Source organism: Pecten maximus, chromosome 6 (assembly GCF_902652985.1).
Source record: "Pecten maximus chromosome 6, xPecMax1.1, whole genome shotgun sequence".
Lineage (NCBI taxonomy): Eukaryota > Metazoa > Mollusca > Bivalvia > Pectinida > Pectinidae > Pecten > Pecten maximus.
This window is the reverse complement of record NC_047020.1, coordinates 54708-76886: the sequence shown is the minus strand read 5'-3', so window position 1 is coordinate 76886 and position 22179 is coordinate 54708. Positions and strand designations below refer to the sequence as shown.

At 35.1% G+C, this 22179-nt stretch overlaps 1 protein-coding gene across 1 annotated transcript in view; it reads left to right on the top strand.

Moving 5' to 3' along the window:
• LOC117329930 overlaps positions 1–21828 on the top strand; it is an 85097-nt gene extending 63269 nt beyond the window's left edge. Inside the window, exons 3-11 of the mRNA XM_033888161.1 lie at positions 489–556; positions 1686–1811; positions 3849–3926; positions 4244–4313; positions 9347–9619; positions 10113–10207; positions 10611–10814; positions 12806–12944; positions 17898–21828. Coding sequence (XP_033744052.1) covers positions 489–556; positions 1686–1811; positions 3849–3926; positions 4244–4313; positions 9347–9619; positions 10113–10207; positions 10611–10814; positions 12806–12944; positions 17898–18212 — 1368 coding nt within the window. The 3' untranslated portion in view covers positions 18213–21828. The remainder of the gene's footprint in view (positions 1–488; positions 557–1685; positions 1812–3848; positions 3927–4243; positions 4314–9346; positions 9620–10112; positions 10208–10610; positions 10815–12805; positions 12945–17897) is intronic.
• The last annotated feature ends 351 nt before the right edge of the window (positions 21829–22179 follow it).

The following is a 22179-nucleotide window of genomic DNA, read 5'->3' as shown; positions in this document are numbered from 1 at the left end:
AACTTTGTTCTAATCAAAAAAAAAATTGGCACAGAGTCATGATGCGGGGCTAGAAACATGCAGGGATAAAGGACTACCAATGATGTTCAAACGAATGATCTTAATCTCCTTTCAAGCCTCACTGGTCAAATGTGTTAAATTCCTATTTAACAGGGATTTTCTGAGCAATAGTAACGGCCGCATTGACCTTGACCCCCAAACACTGAAACTCGAAACTGTTCAAGATATTTGGATCCTTCATCAATATGTATAGTTTAATGAAACCCCTCAGGGATGAAGCTGCGAGTGCGCTGACAAACGTCGGTGTTACGTACATGAACGTACATTCAGTACGTACAAGACGGACGGACGGACAGAAATATCTCCCTAGCGGTAAGATACTACAACACATCAACTATCATTTTTAATTTCTGAACTCATCTGACCGTTAAGGTCCTTGGGGCTCTTGTTATTTAGTATAATAAAACTAGTAACATTTTTTGTTTTAGAATCCGATACCGGAAACAATTACTCTAAAGACGTTGCCACTGGATCGACTGTCAGATCTATATTACAGGTAAGGTTGAGAGGATAATCACGGATCTTTTGTTTTCTTACCTGATATGATTAATATAGCTATGAAGTCGTGCGTATAACATGTGTCGTATGTTACCTGATATCAACGACTGTATGACGTCGTGTGTGTAACCTGTGTCGTATGGTATCTGATATTAACAGTGGTATGACGTTGTGTGTGTAACACGTGTCGTATGGTATCTGATACAGTCAGCTGTATGACGTCGTGTGTGTAACATGTGTCGTATGGTACAATGTATCTGATATTGACAGTGGTATGACGTCGTGTGTGTAACACGTGTCGTATGGTATCTGATACTGACAGCTATATGACGTCGTGTGTGTAACATGTGTCGTATGGTATCTGATACTGACAGCTATATGACGTCGTGTGTGTAACATGTGTCGTATGGTATCTGATACTGACAGCTATATGACGTCGTGTGTGTAACATGTATCGTATGGTATTTGATATTGACAGTGGTATGACGTCGTGTGTGTAACATGTGTCGTATGGTATCTGATATTGACAGTGGTATGACGTCGTGTGTGTTACATGTGTCGTATGGTATCTGATACTGTAAGCTATATGACGTCGTGTGTGTAACATGTGTCGTATGATATCTGAAACAAACAAGAGGGCTGAAGTTAGCAGCGGATTCGTTATTCGTTATTGAGGATTCGGATAACAAATCCGCTGATTGGAGATTCGAATAACGAACCCGCTGATTGGGGATTCGAATAACGAAACTGTTGCAAGCAGCGGATTGGGAATTAAGGTCTTTGTGATCATTTTATATTTCTTTTATTGACATTTTGACGTTGGGATTTAAATAACGAATAACGACAATAACATTAATTGGCCTGTTTTGTGTCAAAATCTGTTTTATTCACAATATCAGGTGCGCTGTGTGGAAATATTACAATTAATTACAAATCATTGACATAACCATTTTTGACATATAAAACCCTTATTCTATGTACAGTATGTTGCTTACCATGTTTATTCCGACAGGATGAATTAAGTTGTAACGTATATGGATAGAGTTAACAATTGCCATAACGTTTCACTCAATATATCTGTACGTCTGTTACCAATAAAGAACATCTAGATTTTGTTACCTTTACAGCTATGTCAACACACTGCAGGTGTTTTGTCCCGTAAAGAGAGTTTACGGAGGAGTGAAATTTGGGTGGTACACATGTGATCTCATCAAGGACGAGTCTCCTAAAGCATGTGTATCATATATGATTGCGTAAGTACAGATATATTTAATGTTCAACATCAACGAAATAATTTGTTTTGTTTTTATCGCTGTGTATCTATATAGTGGCATTGTCTTAGCAGTATTAGATAATAGTAAAAACGTACTAGAACATAAATTTTAAATGTCTTAGAGATGCAAGAAAGCTTCATACTTTATGCTACACAAAAATGTAGTGATAGTGTTTTAGCTATTTAAAAAAAGTTTGAGGCGTTAAGCTATCAAAAACTAGTGCATCTGCTGTCGCAGTCATTTACAACATCATAGGAAATATGGTGATAATATTAACACTGCTTTCTAAGTCTTTATAGAACAACTCTCGGTGAACACAAACACTGACATCACTGTCATTATAGAATAATGTCTCTGTGAACACAAACATTGACACCACTGTCATTATAGAATAGTGTCTCTGTGAACACAAACATTGACATCACTGTCATTATAGAATAATGTCTCTGTGAACACAAACATTGACACCACTATCATTATAGAATAGTGTCTCTGTGAACACAAACATTGACATCACTATCATTATAGAATAGTGTCTCTGTGAACACAAACACTGACATCACTGTCATTACAGAATAGTGTCTCTGTGAACACAAACATTGACATCACTGTCATTATAGTATAGTGTCTCTGTGAACACAAACACTGACATCACTATCATTATAGAATAGTGTCTCTGTGAACACAAACATTGACATCACTGTCATTATAGAATAGTGTCTCTGTGAACACAAACACTGACATCACTATCATTATAGAATAGTGTCTCTGTGAACACAAACATTGACACCACTGTCATTATAGAATAGTGTCTCTGTGAACACAAACATTGACATCACTGTCATTATAGAATAGTGTCTCTGTGAACACAAACACTGACATCACTATCATTATAGAATAGTGTCTCTGTGAACACAAACATTGACACCACTGTCATTATAGAATAGTGTCTCTGTGAACACAAACATTGACATCACTATCATTATAGAATAGTGTCTCTGTGAACACAAACACTGACATCACTATCATTATAGAATAGTGTCTCTGTGAACACAAACACTGACATCAGTGTCATTATAGAATAGTGTCTCTGTGAACACAAACACTGACATCACTGTCATTACAGAATATTGTCTCTATGAACACAAACATTGACATCACTGTCATTATAGAATAGTGTCTCTGTGAACACAAACATTGACATCACTGTCATTATAGAATAGTGTCTCTATGAACACAAACATTGACATCACTGTCATAATAGTATAGTGTCTCTGTGAACACAAACATTGACATCACTATCATTATATAATAGTGTCTCTGAGAACATAAACATTGACATCACTATCATTATAGAATAGTGTCTCTGTGAACACAAATATTAACATCACTGTCATTATAGAATAGTTTCTCTGTGAACACAAACATTGACATCACTGTCATTATAGAATAGTGTCTCTGTGAACACAAACATTGACATCACTATCATTATAGAATAGTGTCTCTGTGAACACAAATATTGACATCAGTGTCATTACAGAATAGTGTCTCTGTGAACACAAACATTGACATCACTATCATTATAGAATAGTGTCTCTGAGAACACAAACACTGACATCACTATCATTATAGAATAGTGTCTCTGTGAACACAAACACTGACATCACTGTCATTATAGAATAGTGTCTCTGTGAACACAAACATTGACATCACTGTCATTATAGAATATTGTCTCTGTGAACACAAACATTGACATCACTGTCATTATAGAATAGTGTCTCTGTGAACACAAACACTGACATCACTGTCATTATAGAATATTGTCTCTGTGAACACAAACATTGACATCACTGTCATTATATAATAGTGTCTCTGAGAACACAAACACAGGCAATACTGTCAGTATTAAATATTTTCTTACCACAATCACTCTGTGAAAACATGCGCTCTATAGAAAAGAGAAATAGTAATTCATCTTCGAAATGTAAATGTTTTCGTCACCGTTCACAAATCCAGTGACAAGGACATCAACAACGCCTTTTTCGAAGAGCTCAGACAGGACTACCAATGTGAGAGAAACGTGATACTGAAAAGGTAATAACAATTACTTAAACACATCAATATGTAGGGTGTTTGTAAGCAATGGTCATATGTGTGTATCAATATTAATATACGCACGTCTTGTGCGTTCGCTTTCGTAATACCAAAACGATATGTTATTTCTGTCATTAGAAACTGTATAGAAACAGTCAAAGGTGAAGTAGCAGCACTCATCATGTCTTTGTTCAGGAACACGTATATGTTATTCTTGTCAATGTTATTGTTTTGTTCATCACCATTTCATTGTTTCTCTAACTCTATTAAACAATTTATATGACGATGAATAATGGAGAGTTTTGATTTATTTACAGTACAATTACAGCCGCTCAAAACGCCTCCTCCATAGAAAATAATTATCCAGTGTCAATGCTGAAATCAAAGGTAGGTAGTAAAACAAAATATCACTATAACTGTATACATCAAAATATTCTTTACGTACTAGACACTTGATCATAGCACATATTGATGATTTGCTTAATATGTTTACCAAGTTAGATGTAAAACTCTAGAAGAAAAGATTTAAATGAATGAAATTAACATATATCTCGAAGTAACGTTGATTAAGATTTATTTTTCTGAACATCACTGACAAAAACGTTTTTATCGTTAATAAAGCTGTTTATCTTAATATCATTGTCAGTAAACTTATTTTTCTAAAATCATTGTCAGTAAGATTATTTCTCTGTAACCCGAAGAGATCATTATCACATTCATAATGAAACTGTTCATTGAGAATCTACTTAAATTGTGTAAATGTTCCATTTTCTATGGCTGCATGTGATCGTTTGTAATTACTTGTGTCTTGATAAAGGGGTAGATTTCCTAGATAATTCGACAATTTACTTGTCTATACTGTACTGTCGCTAATACTTTATGATCAATTTTATATATGAGGTGAATAAATATTGATAAATCATTCAATTACAAATCTCACGTAAGAGACGTATGCATTTCTTTTAGTTTTGATTTCTCCAGGCTACACATTCTTTCCCTTTAACTTTACTAAAGTTTCTCTGTTCTAAATGTTGACAGCCACAGGCTTCATGATATAGTCTTTTAATCTATTTAATTTTCAGATATTTCATATAACTTTTAATATATATCTTCTTTAACCCATCCTCTTCATAATTCAGAATCAAAGTATTTCGCTTAATTTTGTCCGGTTTATGTGAACCTGTAGACATTATTTTATACTGACCGTATTTTTTCCGAGTAGCGTAAGATTTATTTTTGACCAAATTCTAAGAGTTTTTAATTTTAGACAGCCTTTCTTTACAATCTAATTCAATAATATCTGGCAATATAAGTAAAAATTGAACACCTAAGTTTTAAAATTATTTGAGGACCAATTGAATGATGCTCTGGGCACAAATCCTCATCGGAGTATTTTTTGTTACCTATCCAGATAAGTTGGCACTTGTGTATATTTAAGATAAGTAATGAGCATATCGGCCGAGTTAGGCACCATCAGTATATTGGCCGAGTAAGGCATCATCAGTATATTGGCCGAGTAAGGCACCATCAGTATATTGGCCGAGTAAGGCATCATCAGTATATTGACCGAGTAAGGCATCATCAGTATATTGGCCGAGTAAGGCATCATCAGTATATTGGCCGAGTAAGGCACCATCAGTATATTGGCTGAGTAAGGCACCATCAGTATATTGGCCGAGTAAGGCACCATCAGTATATTGGCCGAGTAAGGCATCATCAGTATATTGGCCGAGTAAGGCATCATCAGTATACTGGCCGAGTAAGGCATCATCCGTATATTGGCCGAGTAAGGCACCATCCGTATATTGGCCGAGTAAGGCACCATCCGTATATTGGCCGAGTAAGGTATCATCAGTATATTGGCCGAGTAAGGCATCATCAGTATATTGGCCGAGTAAGGCACCATCAGTATATTGGCCGAGTAAGGCACCATCAGTATATTGGCCGAGTACGGCACCATCAGTATATTGGCCGAGTAAGGCACCATCAGTATATTGGCCGAGTAAGGCACCATCAGTATATTGGCCGAGTAAGGCATCATCAGTATATTGACCGAGTAAGGCATCATCAGTATATTGACCGAGTAAGGCATCATCAGTATATTGACCGAGTAAGGCATCATCCGTATATTGACCGAGTAAGGCATCATCAGTATATTGACCGAGTAAGGCATCATCAGTATATTGGCCGAGTAAGGCATCATCAGTTATTGGCCGAGTAAGGCATCATCAGTATATTGGCCGAGTAAGGCATCATCAGCATATTGGCTGAGTAAGGCACCATCAGTATATTGGCCGAGTAAGGCATCATCAGTATATTGGCCGAGTAAGGCATCATCAGCATATTGGCCGAGTAAGGCACCATCAGTATATTGACCGAGTAAGGCACCATCAGTATATTGGCCGAGTAAGGCATCGTCAGTATATTGACCGAGTAAGGCATCATCAGTATACTGGCCGAGTAAGGCACCATCAGTATATTGGCCGAGTAAGGCATCATCAGTATATTGGCCGAGTAAGGCATCATCAGTATATTGACCGAGTAAGCCATCATCAGTATATTGGCCGAGTAAGGCATCATCAGTATATTGGCCGAGTAAGGCACCATCAGTATACTGGCCGAGTAAGGCATCGTCAGTATATTGGCCGAGTAAGGCATCATCAGTATATTGGCCGAATAAGGCATCATCAGTATATTGACCGAGTAAGGCATCATCAGTATATAGCCGAGTAAGGCACCATCCGTGAATTGGCCGAGTAAGGCATCATCAGCATATTGGCCGAGTAAGGCATCATCAGTATATTGACCGAGTAAGGCATCATCAGTATATTGGCCGAGTAAGGCATCATCAGTATATAGCCGAGTAAGGCACCATCCGTGAATTGGCCGAGTAAGGCATCATCAGCATATTGGCCGAGTAAGGCATCATCAGTATATTGGCCGAGTAAGGAATCATCAGTATATTGACCGAGTAAGGCATCATCAGTATATTTGCCGAGTAAGGCATCATCAGCATATTGGCCGAGTAAGGCATCATCAGTATATTGGCCTAGTAAGGCACCATCAGTATATTGACCGAGTAAGGCATCATCAGCATATTGACCGAGTAAGGCATCATCAGTATATTGGCCGAGTAAGGCACCATCAGTATATTGGCCGAGTAAGGCATCATCAGTATATTGGCCGAGTAAGGCATCATCAGTATATTGACCGAGTAAGGCACCATCAGTATATTGGCCGAGTAAGGCATCATCAGCATATTGGCCGAGTAAGGCATCATCAGTATATTGGCCGAGTAAGGCACCATCAGTATATTGGCCGAGTAAGGCATAACAGCATATTGGCCGAGTAAGGCATCATCAGTATATTGGCCGAGTAAGGCATCATCAGTATATTGGCCGAGTAAGGCACCATCAGTATATTGGCCGAGTAAGGCATCATCAGTATATTGGCCGAGTAAGGCATCATCAGTATATTGACCGAGTAAGGCACCATCCGTTTATTGGCCGAGTAAGGCACCATCAGTATATTGGCCGAGTAAGGCATCATCAGTATATTGGCCGAATAAGGCACCATCCGTATATTTGCCGAGTAAGGCCCATCAGTATATTGGCCGAGTAAGGCATCATCAGTATATTGGCCGAGTAAGGCACCATCCGTATATTGGCCGAGTAAGGCATCGTCAGTATATTGACCGAGTAAGGCACCATCAGTATATTGGCCGAGTAAGGCACTATCCGTATATTGACCGAGTAAGGCATCATCAGTATATTGGCCTAGTACGGCACCATCAGTATATTGGCCGAGTAAGGCACCATCCGTATATTTGCCGAGTAAGGCACCATCAGTATATTGACCGAGTAAGGCATCATCAGTATATTGGCCGAGTAAGGAATCATCAGTATATTGGCCGAGTAAGGAATCATCAGTATATTGACCGAGTAAGGCACCATCAGTATATTTGCCGAGTAAGGCATCATCAGCATATTGGCCGAGTAAGGCATCATCAGTATATTGGCCTAGTAAGGCACCATCAGTATATTGTCCGAGTAAGGCATCATCAGCATATTGACCGAGTAAGGCATCATCAGTATATTGGCCGAGTAAGGCACCATCAGTATATTGGCCGAGTAAGGCATCATCAGTATATTGGCCGAGTAAGGCACCATCAGTATATTGGCCGAGTAAGGCATTTATCAGTATATTGGCCGAGTAAGGCATCATCAGTATATTGACCGAGTAAGGCATCATCAGTATATTGGTATATAGATGGTGCTGTTAAAATATGAGTTCCCAAAGAAACAATGCAATCATCATATTTACTACATTGATCAAAATATTTAGAATATATATTTTTTTTATGATTTTCATTTATCATAAATATAAATTTCTTGCATCGTATTGCATAAAATCATTATTTACCACCAAACAGTTATACTTTGACAAATACGTAATAACCGCCCGATATCAATGAGCAAGCCTGATCACCGTGCGTTATTATCGAAAATTATTAACATTGGGCTTGATAAGCTTCATCGACAATGCAACGCAAGTGTAAAACCAAATGGATCGCCTTTATGACCCTCATAATGTTTAAACACTGTGTCCGATTTCGTACAAATGAAACTTAGACTTTGTTAGTAATCTAGGTAATATTTTATGAATAGAAGAGGAACTGACGGCAGGATTTAGTTATATGATAGAGCAGTATTTATTTAAGAAATAATTAACGATGATTCGTGTATTGTTGCAGGATATACAACGAGGACGAGGATATTTTGCAATTAAATTAATAACGAAGGCCGCAAAAATACACGAGTCAAAGTTGATTATTTCTATTCTACCATGTACTGTTTAGTTCTTAGATCGACCCCTTTCTAATAGAATAACAGCAAGGAAACCCCGAGAAAACCTTGTAATTTATTTCTAGAGTATTGCATTATTTGTTGATGAAATATACAGGCAATACATTACTACGATCAAGAGCATCTATCATATGGCATTGATTTTGAAAATTAAAAAAAAAAAGGATAAAAAAAAGAAAAAGAAAAAAGGGGGGCCTCCGTAGGATTCGAACTCGCGCCGTGATAAAAATTTTATTGAAAGACTAACCCATTAACCCACTCGGCTATTGTAATATTTTATAAAACGAGTGAATATTAGATATATAAAATTGTAACAGACGTGACTCACGAGCGTGTATTATTGGAAAATAATACATGGTTTTAAACCAATCAAAACTGGCGTTGCATAACAAACATGGTAGAATTAAAGTTACCAAATTAGTTTTATGAATACTTCAGTATTCTCATTAGACAATGACGTAATGACAACAGGTGATTGGTGGAGAATTAACAACGCCGTGTATCAATGTATCACCTAAGTCGTTGACTCGAATATGTTATTGATTCAATCTACAGGTCAAAGTGGATTACATGGCGATCGACACTGGGGGAGACGAGACGGCATTGTTGTCCTGGATGTTAACAAATAGCCTACTGGAGAACGTTAGACAGCTGCTGGTTAGCTTCCACGGAATCGACGCTGATAGTAAACAGTCCGTTTACTTGGAACACCTACAGGTCCTGCGAAAACTGTATTCTGAGGGTTTTAGGACATTCCACTTTGCAAGAAATATTCAATGTGTTTTTAAGGGGAACTCGAGAAGAACTGGCTGCTATACACTGTACATGGTAATTAACATTTGTTCCATTTGTAATTAGTCAGGTTAATAATTTTGCTACATTTCACTACCTGATTTGTTTCCTGACCACATTCACGGTATGACTTCGCTAAGTAAAATGAAGTAAAACTACATCTTTAAATACCTTAGTCTATGACCATCCTCCAATTGCATCTGATATTTAATGTTTAATTTACACGTTTAATTTACATGTTTAATTCACATGTTTAATTTCTTCCCGTAACAGTTCGATAGTACTCCGCTTGTCGCGATGTTTTCTAGGGGATATGTAGGTATATATGCTTCGGTGCTTCGAGTACATAATGTATTCATATAGACGCTGTGGAGTTACTAAGTACTTTCTTCGAAGTTACATACAAGCGATTTGGCCCCTATCAAAAATCATAATACATTAATGTATACTAATGTTTAGCTTACTAAGCATAGTCCAAGTCCAATACCACCGCTAAATGGTATCGGTGTTCAATGATTTTTGATTTCAGATGCGACAGGTATCAGTGAAGGGTCCTTTAGAAGTGTACACACAAGACAGTATAAAAAATCAACCGCTCAACCGATTGGCTACGTTGTATAACAGGTGGGTGGACTCAGCGGATAGCTTTAACACCGTATTTCCTATGAAGAATTGGTTACATCTCAATAAGATAGTTTTTTATGATAAAAAACAAGTGTCGTTTTTTCTGTTGATGCTTACCTGTCTTGGTGCCTGCTTAAAGAAACAAAACATAAGCAGTCCAGATTCTTTGAATGACTTACTTTTCCGCATGCTATATATATATATATATTACTAACATATAACATAATGCTACATTTTATTTTATTACCACTGGGGAATTTCTACATCTCTAAAATATACAAATTTGAAAATTAATTGATCAAAGGTATAAACGAAGCTACTTCTCGCATTCTTGCGTTTCTTCTTAGTTATGAATCTTTATGATTTGACTTCTGAACACATTATCTTATCTTTACTTGGACAGTTTATTGGTGTCATCTCAAGTGCACTGTAAGCAGGTGGTCCGTTTAGGGAAAGTGGATGACGGAGGATGGGATGTGTGTAACGACACTGAGTACAGACCCACATCACCGTGTCTCGTGTACTCGTTCGGAGTGGCCGGAGACTGGTCATTTGATGATCAAGTGTCGACGGTTTATGGGTGTGATGTTCATTCTTTTGACCCAAGGTAAACTCTATTTACACGTTTTGTTTTGACTGTAAATCGTGTAACGTTGTGAGATTACGTTGTACTTATCTACCATGTAGAGGCTGGCGCGATACACGTATTAACCTGTAAACAGGCCATTATGATGTGCCATTAGTAGTCGGCGACTGTTGTAATGGATATTTACCTTTATACAGGTCATGAATGTGTAAATAGAGGTTACACAACGAGTGGTTGTTGGATATGGAATTTATTTCACACGAGTAAGTTATTTTTTAAAAGTTGCAAAAAACACTCGCTAAATATGGAATTTATTTCACACGAGTAAGTTATTTTTTTAAAGTTACAAAAGACACGAGCTTTAGCGAGTGTTTTTGCAACTTTTAAAAAATAACTTACTCGTGTGAAATAAATTCCATATCCAACAATTTCGAGTCGTGTGACCTGTTTCTACCACAATAATATCGGTTTGAATCAAAGGGAAACGTGGCCAAGTATAATTTCGCGTATGCAAATAAAGTGTACCGGTGACGTCCGGGACCCGGTGATGTGACGTCATTAGAATATTGATGACGTCAATAACAATTGCAGCTTGGGTCAAAGTTCACCGTGTTAGCCAATCAAAATGCGTACAGAGTTTACACCACGTGTGGTATAAACAGATTGTTAATCAACAGCTGTAATGATTAACTGATGGTCTGAGAGTTGAATAACACAGGGTATTGTGGTAGAAACAAAGTTCTACCAAGTTTCTCTTTGATTCAAGCCGATATTATTGTGGTAGAAACAGGTCACACGACTCGAAATTGTTGGATATGGAATTTATTTCACACTCGTAAGTTATTTTTTAAAAGTTGCAAAAAACACTCGCTAAAGCTCGTGTCTTTTGTAACTCTTAAAAAATAACTTACTCGTGTGAAATAAATTCCATATCCAACAACCACTCGTTGTGTAACCTCTATATAAAGGAATGGCTTCTGAAAGTTTTAAACATTTCCAGGAAATGCTTTTAAAATAAAAATAAAAAATCATTTGATTGTTTTTGTTATTTTTTTTAATGTTAGATTTGTCAATAAAGTTAATCCCTTCATCTGTTTTTCTGTATTGACTACATCATTACCTCATTAACCTGGTAATCATTGATTATTATTTCAAATTTGTTTTTGGTTGTTTGTTTTTTGGTATTTTTTCTTATTATTTTAAATAAGTCAACCATAGATTTTATAATTCCCACTACTTTACAAACTATTTGTTTTTCATTTTTATTTTTTTGCCGTGAAGTGTGGTATTAAGTGATATATTGCCCAAAATGGAAAGTGGGAAGTATGACGCAATCACGATATGTTACAGTAGTCGATGTCGAGTGTGATATATATATTGTATATGGCCACACGTATTGACTTGTTTACAGGTTATCTTGATATGTTACAGTGGTAAATGTAGAGTGTGATATATATATTGTATATGGCTACACGTATTAACCTGTTTATGGGATATCACGATATGTTACAGTTGTAGATATCGAGTGTCATAGAAATACTTATATATATGGCTACACGTATGAACCTGTTTATAGGATATCACGATAAGTTACAGTGGTAGATGTAGAGTGTCATAGACATATTTAAATCTATGGCCACACTTATTGACTTGTGTCTGGTTATCACGATATGTTACAGTTGTCGAGGTCGAGTGTCATAGAAATACTTATATCTATGGCCACACTTATTGACTTGTGTATAGGTTATCACGATATGTCATTAGTAGACTGTGGTGGTTTAAATAGAAATGTGATAATGAATGTATACTTTGCATTTTGTCTATAGCAAAAAATGTTTTTTCACCTTTAAAAACGAAGGCTACATGTACAGGCAAATTACATTTTCTTTTATCGAAATATCTAAATTTAAAAGATATGAAATGTCGATACTTCACGGAAGAGAATATTACGTGCACAGCGACCATATTACATATTATATTGCAATTGTGTTTTCATACTTCATTGTTTCAAGTATTGGAAAGCCAGATCATAAACGATCAGAAAAAATCACATTCCACAATTTGGGGTTGTGGGGCAGACCAAAGGGAAAGAAAGGGAAATGGAACATGATGAATCTGAAGGGAATCATAGAGATGCTCGGACACACTGAGGTAAGTATAGCTAATGCTACATGCCATCGTGCTTAAGTCGATATAATATCGGAATAAACCGTGGTTATTCTACTGAAGTATCCGATATTATATCGGGATTAACCGTGGTTATTCTACCGAAGTCGATATTATATCGGAATAAACCGTGGTTATTCTACTGAAGTATCCGATATTATATCGGAATAAACCGTGGTTATTCTACTGTAGTCGATATTATATCGTAATAAACCGTGGTTATTCTACTGTAGTCGATATTATATCGGAATAAACCGTGGTTATTCTACTGAAGTATCAGATATTTTATCGGAATAAACCGTGGTTATTCTACTGTAGTATTCGATATTATATCGGAATAAACCGTGGTATTCTACTGAAATTGATATTATATCGTAATAAACCGTGGTTATTCTACTGAAACCGATATTATATCGGAATAAACCGTGGTTATTCTACTGTAGTATCTGATATTATATCGGAATAAACCGTGTTATTCTACTGAAATTGATATTATATCGGGATAACCCGTGGTTATTCTACTGTAGTCGATATTATATCGGAATAAACCGTGGTTATTCTACTGTAGTCGATATTATATCGGAATAAACCGTGGTTATTCTACTGTAGTATCCGATATTATATCGGAATAAACCGTGGTTATTCTACTGAAGTCGATATTATATCGGAATAAACCGTGGTTATTCTACTGAAGTCGATATTATATCGGAATAAACCGTGGTTATTCTACTGTAGTCGATATTATATCGGAATAAACCGTGGTTATTCTACTGAAATTGATATTATATCGGAATAAACCGTGGTTATTCTACTGAAGTATCCGATATTATATCGGAATAAACCGTGGTTATTCTACTGAAGTATCCGATATTATATCGGAATAAACCGTGGTTATTCTACTGAAGTATCCGATATTATATCGGAATAAACCGTGGTTATTCTACTGAAGTATCCGATATTATATCGGAATAAACCGTGGTTATTCTACTGAAGTATCAGATATTATATCGGAATAAACCGTGGTTATTCTACTGAAGTTGATATTATATCGGAATAAACCGTGGTTATTTTACTGAAGTTGATATTATATCGGAATAAACCGTGGTTATTCTACTGAAGTCCGATATTATATCGGAATAAACCGTGGTTATTCTACTGAAGTATCCGATATTATATCGGAATAAACCGTGGTTATTCTACTGAAGTTGATATTATATCGGAATAAACCGTGGTTATTCTACTGAAGTCGATATTATATCGGAATAAACCGTGGTTATTCTACTGAAGTATCCGATATTATATCGGAATAAACCGTGGTTATTCTACTGAAGTATCCGATATTATATCGGAATAAACCGTGGTTATTCTACTGAAGTTGATATTATATCGGAATAAACCGTGGTTATTCTACTGAAGTCGATATTATATCGGAATAAGGCGTGGTTATTCTACTGAAGTATCCGATTTTATATCGGAATAAACCGTGGTTATTCTACTGAAGTATCCGATATTATATCGGAATAAACCGTGGTTATTCTACTGAAGTCGATATTATATCGGAATAAACCGTGGTTATTCTACTGAAACCGATATTATATCGGAATAAACCGTGGTTATTCTACTGAAGTATCCGATATTATATCGGAATAAACCGTGGTTATTCTACTGAAGTCGATATTATATCGGAATAAACCGTGGTTATTCTACTGAAGTATCTTATATTATATCGTAATAAACTGTGGTTATTCTACTGAAGTATCCGATATTATATCGGAATAAACCGTGGTTATTCTATTGATGTCGATATTATATCGGAATAAACCGTGGTTATTCTACTGAAGTTGATATTATATCGGAATAAACCGTGGTTATTCTACTGAAGTTGATATTATATCGGAATAAACCGTGGTTATTCTATTGATGTCGATATTATATCGGAATAAACCGTGGTTATTCTACTGAAGTATCCGATATTATATCGGAATAAACCGTGGTTATTCTACTGATGTCGATATTATATCGGAATAAACCGTGGTTATTCTATTGATGTCGATATTATATCGGAATAAACCGTGGTTATTCTACTGAAGTTGATATTATATCGGAATAAACCGTGGTTATTCTACTGAAGTCGATATTATATCGGGATAAACCGTGGTTATTCTACTGTAGTCGATATTATATCGGAATAAACCGTGGTTATTCTACTGAAGTTGATATTATATCGGAATAAACCGTGGTTATTCTACTGAAGTTGATATTATATCGGAATAAACCGTGGTTATTCTACTGAAGTTGATATTATATCGGGATAAACCGTGGTTATTCTACTGAAGTATCCGATATTATATCGGAATAAACCGTGGTTATTCTACTGAAGTATCCGATATTATATCGGAATAAACCGTGGTTATTCTACTGAAGTTGATATTATATCGGAATAAACCGTGGTTATTCTACTGAAGTTGATATTATATCGGAATAAACCGTGGTTATTCTACTGAAGTATCCGATATTATATCGGAATAAACCGTGGTTATTCTACTGAAGTATCCGATATTATATCGGAATAACCGTGGTTATTCTACTGAAGTATCCGATATTATATCGGAATAAACCGTGGTTATTCTACTGAAGTTGATATTATATCGGAATAAACCGTGGTTATTCTACTGAAGTCGATATTATATCGGAATAAACCGTGGTTATTCTACTGAAGTCGATATTATATCGGAATAAACCGTGGTTATTCTACTGAAGTATCCGATATTATATCGGAATAACCGTGGTTATTCTACTGAAGTATCCGATATTATATCGGAATAAACCGTGGTTATTCTACTGAAGTATCCGATATTATATCGGAATAAACCGTGGTTATTCTACTGTAGTCGATATTATATCGGAATAAACCGTGGTTATTCTACTGAAGTCGATATTTTATCGGAATAAACCGTGGTTATTCTACTGAAGTCGATATTATATCGGGATAAACCGTGGTTATTCTACTGAAGTATCCGATATTATATCGGAATAAACCGTGGTTATTCTACTGAAGTCGATATTATATCGGAATAAACCGTGGTTATTCTACTGAAGTATCCGATATTATATCGGAATAAACCGTGGTTATTCTATTGATGTCGATATTATATCGGAATAAACCGTGGTTATTCTACTGAAGTCGATATTATATCGGAATAAACCGTGGTTATTCTACTGAAGTCGATATTTTATCGGAATAAACCGTGGTTATTCTACTGAAGTCGATATTATATCGGGATAAACCGTGGTTATTCTACTGAAGTCGATATTATATCGGAATAAACCGTGGTTATTCTACTGAAGTTCGATATTATATCGGAATAAACCGTGGTTATTCTACTGAAGTCGATATTATATCGGGATAAACCGTGGTTATTCTACTGAAGTATCCGATATGTTATTTTGAATATCATTTGATAATTAGAATATAATATGTCGATACTAGAATGCGCACTGATGTAACGGATATGAATTTATTGCAATATGTTCCTTTCCATCACGACTAGCTAAACTGTCCTAAGGTTTCCATTGGCGTTGTTGTAAGAATTTAAATATTTTCGATTGTTATAATCATTTTCAATTGTATCTAACATGCAATAAATCTGCTCAATCTGTTCTGTGTGTGCTTGATTGATGACGGACACAAATATAACAGCCGGAGAGTAACAGGAGCCATAGATTAATAACACGTTATCATTGAGTATCCTTCGAATTTTAAAACTATTGTCGATAGGACCACCTTAAAAACTTTATATGTCTCCTATATTCGACCTATTTTGGAATATTCCGATGTAGTATAGGGGTAACTGCACTAAATTTGAATCGGATCTGCTAGAAACAGTTCAATTAGAAGCTATGCGGATAAGTACTGGTCTCAGACGTGGCACGTCCCATATACTCTATACTGAAACCCAACTTGAACCACTATTTATACGAAGACAAAATCATAAATTAATTTTCATGTACAAAATTCTTAATAATTACGCACCAAATTATCTTACTAACATTATCCAACCTTTTATAAATGTAAATAATAGTTATAACTTCAGAAATAATAGAGTTTTTAATATACCGCAGTCAAGAACTACTAATTATATGAATAGCTTCTTTCCTTCTACAATGGTTAAATGGAATGAACTTGATCCCTCTTTACGAGACTCTATGTCAATTTCAACATTTAAAAAGAAGCTTATAAAAATACCTAATACACCTGTCTCTAATACGTTTATCAATTGTGTTCCGAGAAAACTTAATATCATTTTATGTCAATTAAGAAATTCTAAAAGTGATCTTAATTTTGATAAATTTCAAGATCACCTAATTAATGATACTTCTTGTAATTGTGGTGCACCTAGGGAAGATCTTACTCATTTTTTCTTTCAATGTCCTTTGTATGATAATATTAGACATTACATTTTTAGTATTCATGACTTATTAGGCTACTTAGATTTGCACTGCCTATTATATGGTATCAATAATGATTCTGACCATTTAAATAATACCATCCTTATAAATGTTGATTCTTATATAAGATTATCAAAGCGTTTCTGTACTTACTCGTGAAAAATACACATATATGATATAATATGATATTTGTATATTAATAATGAAAAATATGTTAACTGTATATTAACAATATTCTCAATGGGAATTACATATAAAAGTGTGTAAGTGGGTGTGCGTGTGTGTGTGAAAGCTGAATTAGGTTATAGTTAGAAATGTACATATCTACCGGAATAGAAGAAGACTGATATAGGCATAGCCTGTTGTCTGATTCTTTTGTAAATACTCATTTAATGACTGTAATTAATGTACTTTGTTAAAATGTATTTACAATAAAATATTTTTGAAATTGAAAACACGTTATCATATCACGTTTTTCTCTCATTTTAGAGAATCATTGATATCATTAAAATGGACATAGAAGCATCAGAGTGGGAAGCTATTCCCGATATGCTGGCCACTGGGGTGCTTAAGAACGTCAGACAACTCGACTTTGAATTTCATGGTAGCCCTAATCCCAGCGAAAGCCTGCGATCGAAGCTGACATCACTACGAGGCATTAACGATCAAGGTTTCAAACTGTACTGGTCTCATCCTAATATAAAGGGAGGCAATCCAACAAAACTCAGTGTGACAGGGAGACAGGTTAGCAGCTGCTATGAAAACTACTATTTGAACACAAAACTAAGTAAGAATAAAGTCTAATTATGTGTACATAGTTTTAACACTTTGACAAAAACCGATTCGTTGTTCTGGCCAATAGTACACTAAAGTAACACATAGTACCTATGTTTTATTTCAGCAAAAGTGTAAAGACTTATTTTGGATGTATTGAATAAAAATAACAACGATTGGCAACTTAAAAAAGATAGCGGCAAAATATTAATACAAAATTATATTTGGAACTTTTATGTTTAAAAACAGTAACGTTCATCCAAAACTTTATTTGTCATGTGTTTAATCTAATGTGTTACAAAGTAATTAATGTTTTATGGTGAGTTAATGGGGTGATACAAAGTAAGTCACATCCTTAATGTTTAATGGTGAGTTTATGAAGTGATAGCAAGTAACCTGCATCCTTAATGTTTAATGGTGAGTTACTAGACTGATACAAATTAACTCGCATCCTTAATGTTTAATGATGAGTTAATGGAGTGATACAAAGTAACTTGCATCCTTAATACTTAACGGTGAGTTACTAGAGTGAAACAAAGTAAGTCACAGCCTTAATGTTTAATGGTGAGTTAATGCAGTGATACAAAGTAACTTGCATCCATAATGTTTAATGGTGAGTTAATGGAATGATACGAAGTAACTTGCATCCTTAATGTTTAATGGTGAGTTAATGGAGTGAAACAAAATAAGTCACATCCTTAATGTTTAATGGTGAGTTAATGGAGTGATACAAAGTAAGTCACATCCTTAATGTTTAATGGTGAGTTTATGAAGTGATAGCAAGTAACCTGCATCCTTAATGTTTAATGGTGAGTTACTAGACTGATACAAATTAGCTCGCATCCTTAATGTTTAATGGTGAGTTAATGGAGTGATACAAAGTAAGTCACATTCTTCATGTGTAATGGTGAGTTAATGGAGTGATACAAAGTAACTCACATCCTTAATGTTTAATGGTGAGTTAATGGAGTGATACAAAGTAACTCACATCCTTAATGTTTAATGGTGAGTTAATGGAGTGATACAAAGTAAGTCACATCCTTAATGTTAAATGGTGAGTTAATGGAGCGATACAAAGTAACTTGCATCCTTAATGTTTGATGGTGAGTTAATGGAGTGATACAAAGTAACTTGCATCCTTAATGTTTGATGGTGAGTTAATGGAGTGATACAAAGTAACGTCACATTCCTTAATGATTTAATGGTGAGTTAATGGAGTGATACAAAGTAACTCACATCCTTAATGTTTAATGTTGAGTCAATGGAGTGATACAAAGTATGTTTGTAGAATATAATTTGATCAATTTGCTTAAAACGTGAAATTTTGGTTAGATTTTTGGTGTCATTAATCAACGTATATGTTTTATTGCTTTGTACATATTCATGCTATTGGTAGAGTGAACTGTATCACAAACAAACGCTTTGAATTCTTAAAGGATTTCGATAGTACATTTGCTCTCTACATAGTTTGTCATATTTAACATATTTTTATTGCATTTATTTAAACAGAAAAAAGAAATATAGACAGGATATATAAGCATACGCATACATTATACTAACTTGACTCGGTCTCAGCGGTAGTCTTTTCAGTCGCATCCTAGGTATCAAAACATCAGGGCCTTAGCGACGGAACATTGTAGGAGGCAGTTTGGTTTTAGATCTACTGTACACTGTATTTAACTGCCCATTTGTTATTGAAAGGTGCTTAACTTTTCTTAGTTTTGTTCAAACGTTGGTAAAGTAAGCTAGGGTGCGGTATTCTTCATAGTGCAGAACACACATTGTTGCTCACTACTACAGTACGTAGAACAGTTTTTTTTTTATATAAATCGATATATCTGGTGAATAAAATCAATCAGGTTAAACATGGTTGTTTGTCCCAACGAAGCAACAGGACTTACCAGGGGTTGCCTAATCCTATAGATATGATAGTTTATATTTTGTTATTGTAGGCAGAAAAGGAGGTGTCTAAGCATTCAATAACCTATAACTTTCTTTCTACCGTTGTTGCAGTTTATTTGATATTTTGTTTCCAACATTGAATAAAACGTTTTGTTAATATTCCTATTTTCCAATGTTTTCAAGCGAAAAAGTTGTATAGTTAAAGGAAATTAGTACCATAATAACATGTAATACTTTTTCTATATAAATTTTCCACGTAGAATTTCCATTCGGGTTGGTTTTCTCTTAAAGATACTAGCCTACAACTTTTTTTTTATATTACTAAAAGATGACGTAATGGATTCATTTGATATAAAGGCATTTTGTACTGAATATACCTGTACATTTTCCAACCTTTTAATGGGGGTACGGGCGCTTGTGGTCTATTCATCACCGAGCTATTGCCAGACACATTTTACTTGACCAACAAAAAATTTGTTATATCCTGCAAGGCGTCAATATGTTTGCTTTGCTGCCTCATCCCCTTGATTTCTGATATATCCGGTAAAATATCGGCATAGTGAACTATGATTTTTTGTTCATCATTTTGAAACGCTTTTCAACTGTATATCGTAACATGACGTTTCCGTCATTCATACTATCATTTTTGCTCGGTGATGTTCTTTTGTTTTTACCGGTTTATATATATATATATTTCATAGACGTTACAATCATGCCATGTAATCGCACTTTCTAGAGAGGAATTTTGATTCAGCATTCCTTTAAAGCTATTGACCTTTGCTTTTACATACGGATATTGTAAATTTGGCCTAATTTTCATTTAATTCGTGATTCAACCATTAATTTTTTGATATTTTACCTACTTTTCATGACAGGTAGTTTTGATTTCCTAGGGTCGAATTCCTTTTACATGATTAAAAGTGATGTTTCTCACTTTTTTTTAGTATTTCAGGGTTATCTTACCTCCTCAGCTCCGTTCAATGGCTTGTGATCGGTTATATCATGGCAAGTAATCGTGCTTTCTTATTGTTATTCTGATTTGACAATGTTCTGGTTATTTCTATATTTTTGAAGCTTCAGCGTGCGGTACTTTTGTTTCTGTGTTACAATAGTTTCATTACTTTGATGATTAAATTGTAAGTCTGATTTTACCTGAATCATTAACCATTAATGCCATACCCAGGTTGTTTGTGGCTAATAGCAAACTAGACTAGCTGGTAGGAAAATGTTTATATAGAAGCCGAATGTTTTAACTTGAAATTATAAATGTTTGCCTGTAATTCTGACTGTTTGAAGATTTTAACAGGAATACGTGGGTAATATATTCAATGACTTAACCAGGCGTTTTCAGGATATGACCAATGCTTGTTGGATTAGATTTCCTGTATATTCCTTAATAAATGTAAATAAGGTTTTTTATTCATATGATTCCACTTTCTAAATTTGCCCAAAATGCCAGACATGTGGGATGTTCACAAGGAGCACCGATGTATACCATGGGTATACATATTGTTTCTCGCCGATAGGTATAACTGATAGTGGTCTGCGTTATGTTACCCAATAAAAAAAGAATTAACGTGATACTTTGTAAAACCATCCTACAAGTGTCAGCATGTTTTATTCCTTCAGTTTTTAACATTGTATTTGAAATAAAATCAGTTCCTTGTTCATGGAAATATGTAATTAAAAGATATTGTGTTTGTTCATATTAAATGTTTTAAATGTTAATAAATTCTGGAATTGTACCCAATCGGAAGAGTGGTCTTGTAATATTTGACATCATTTTCAGAAAAGACAATATCAAAATTTAAGAACAAGTAAAACTACTGCTCTTAAACGTAAATTGAAATGAGAAGGCGTATTAAGTAGAATACGGGTATGTCACTAAATCAATGAGCAGGAAGAAGAAACACAAGGGATAATTGGTCAGTTTACATAGGTTATCTGATATATCGGAACAAGGGTCACGAAGTTAATTCTCCGATAGTCACTTTCAAAATGACCTTAAATTTCATACGTTTACCTTTAAAAACATTTACTTTCCTCAATGAGAGAAAAACAAATTTGAAAATCGTTGATACATGGAAAATTCATG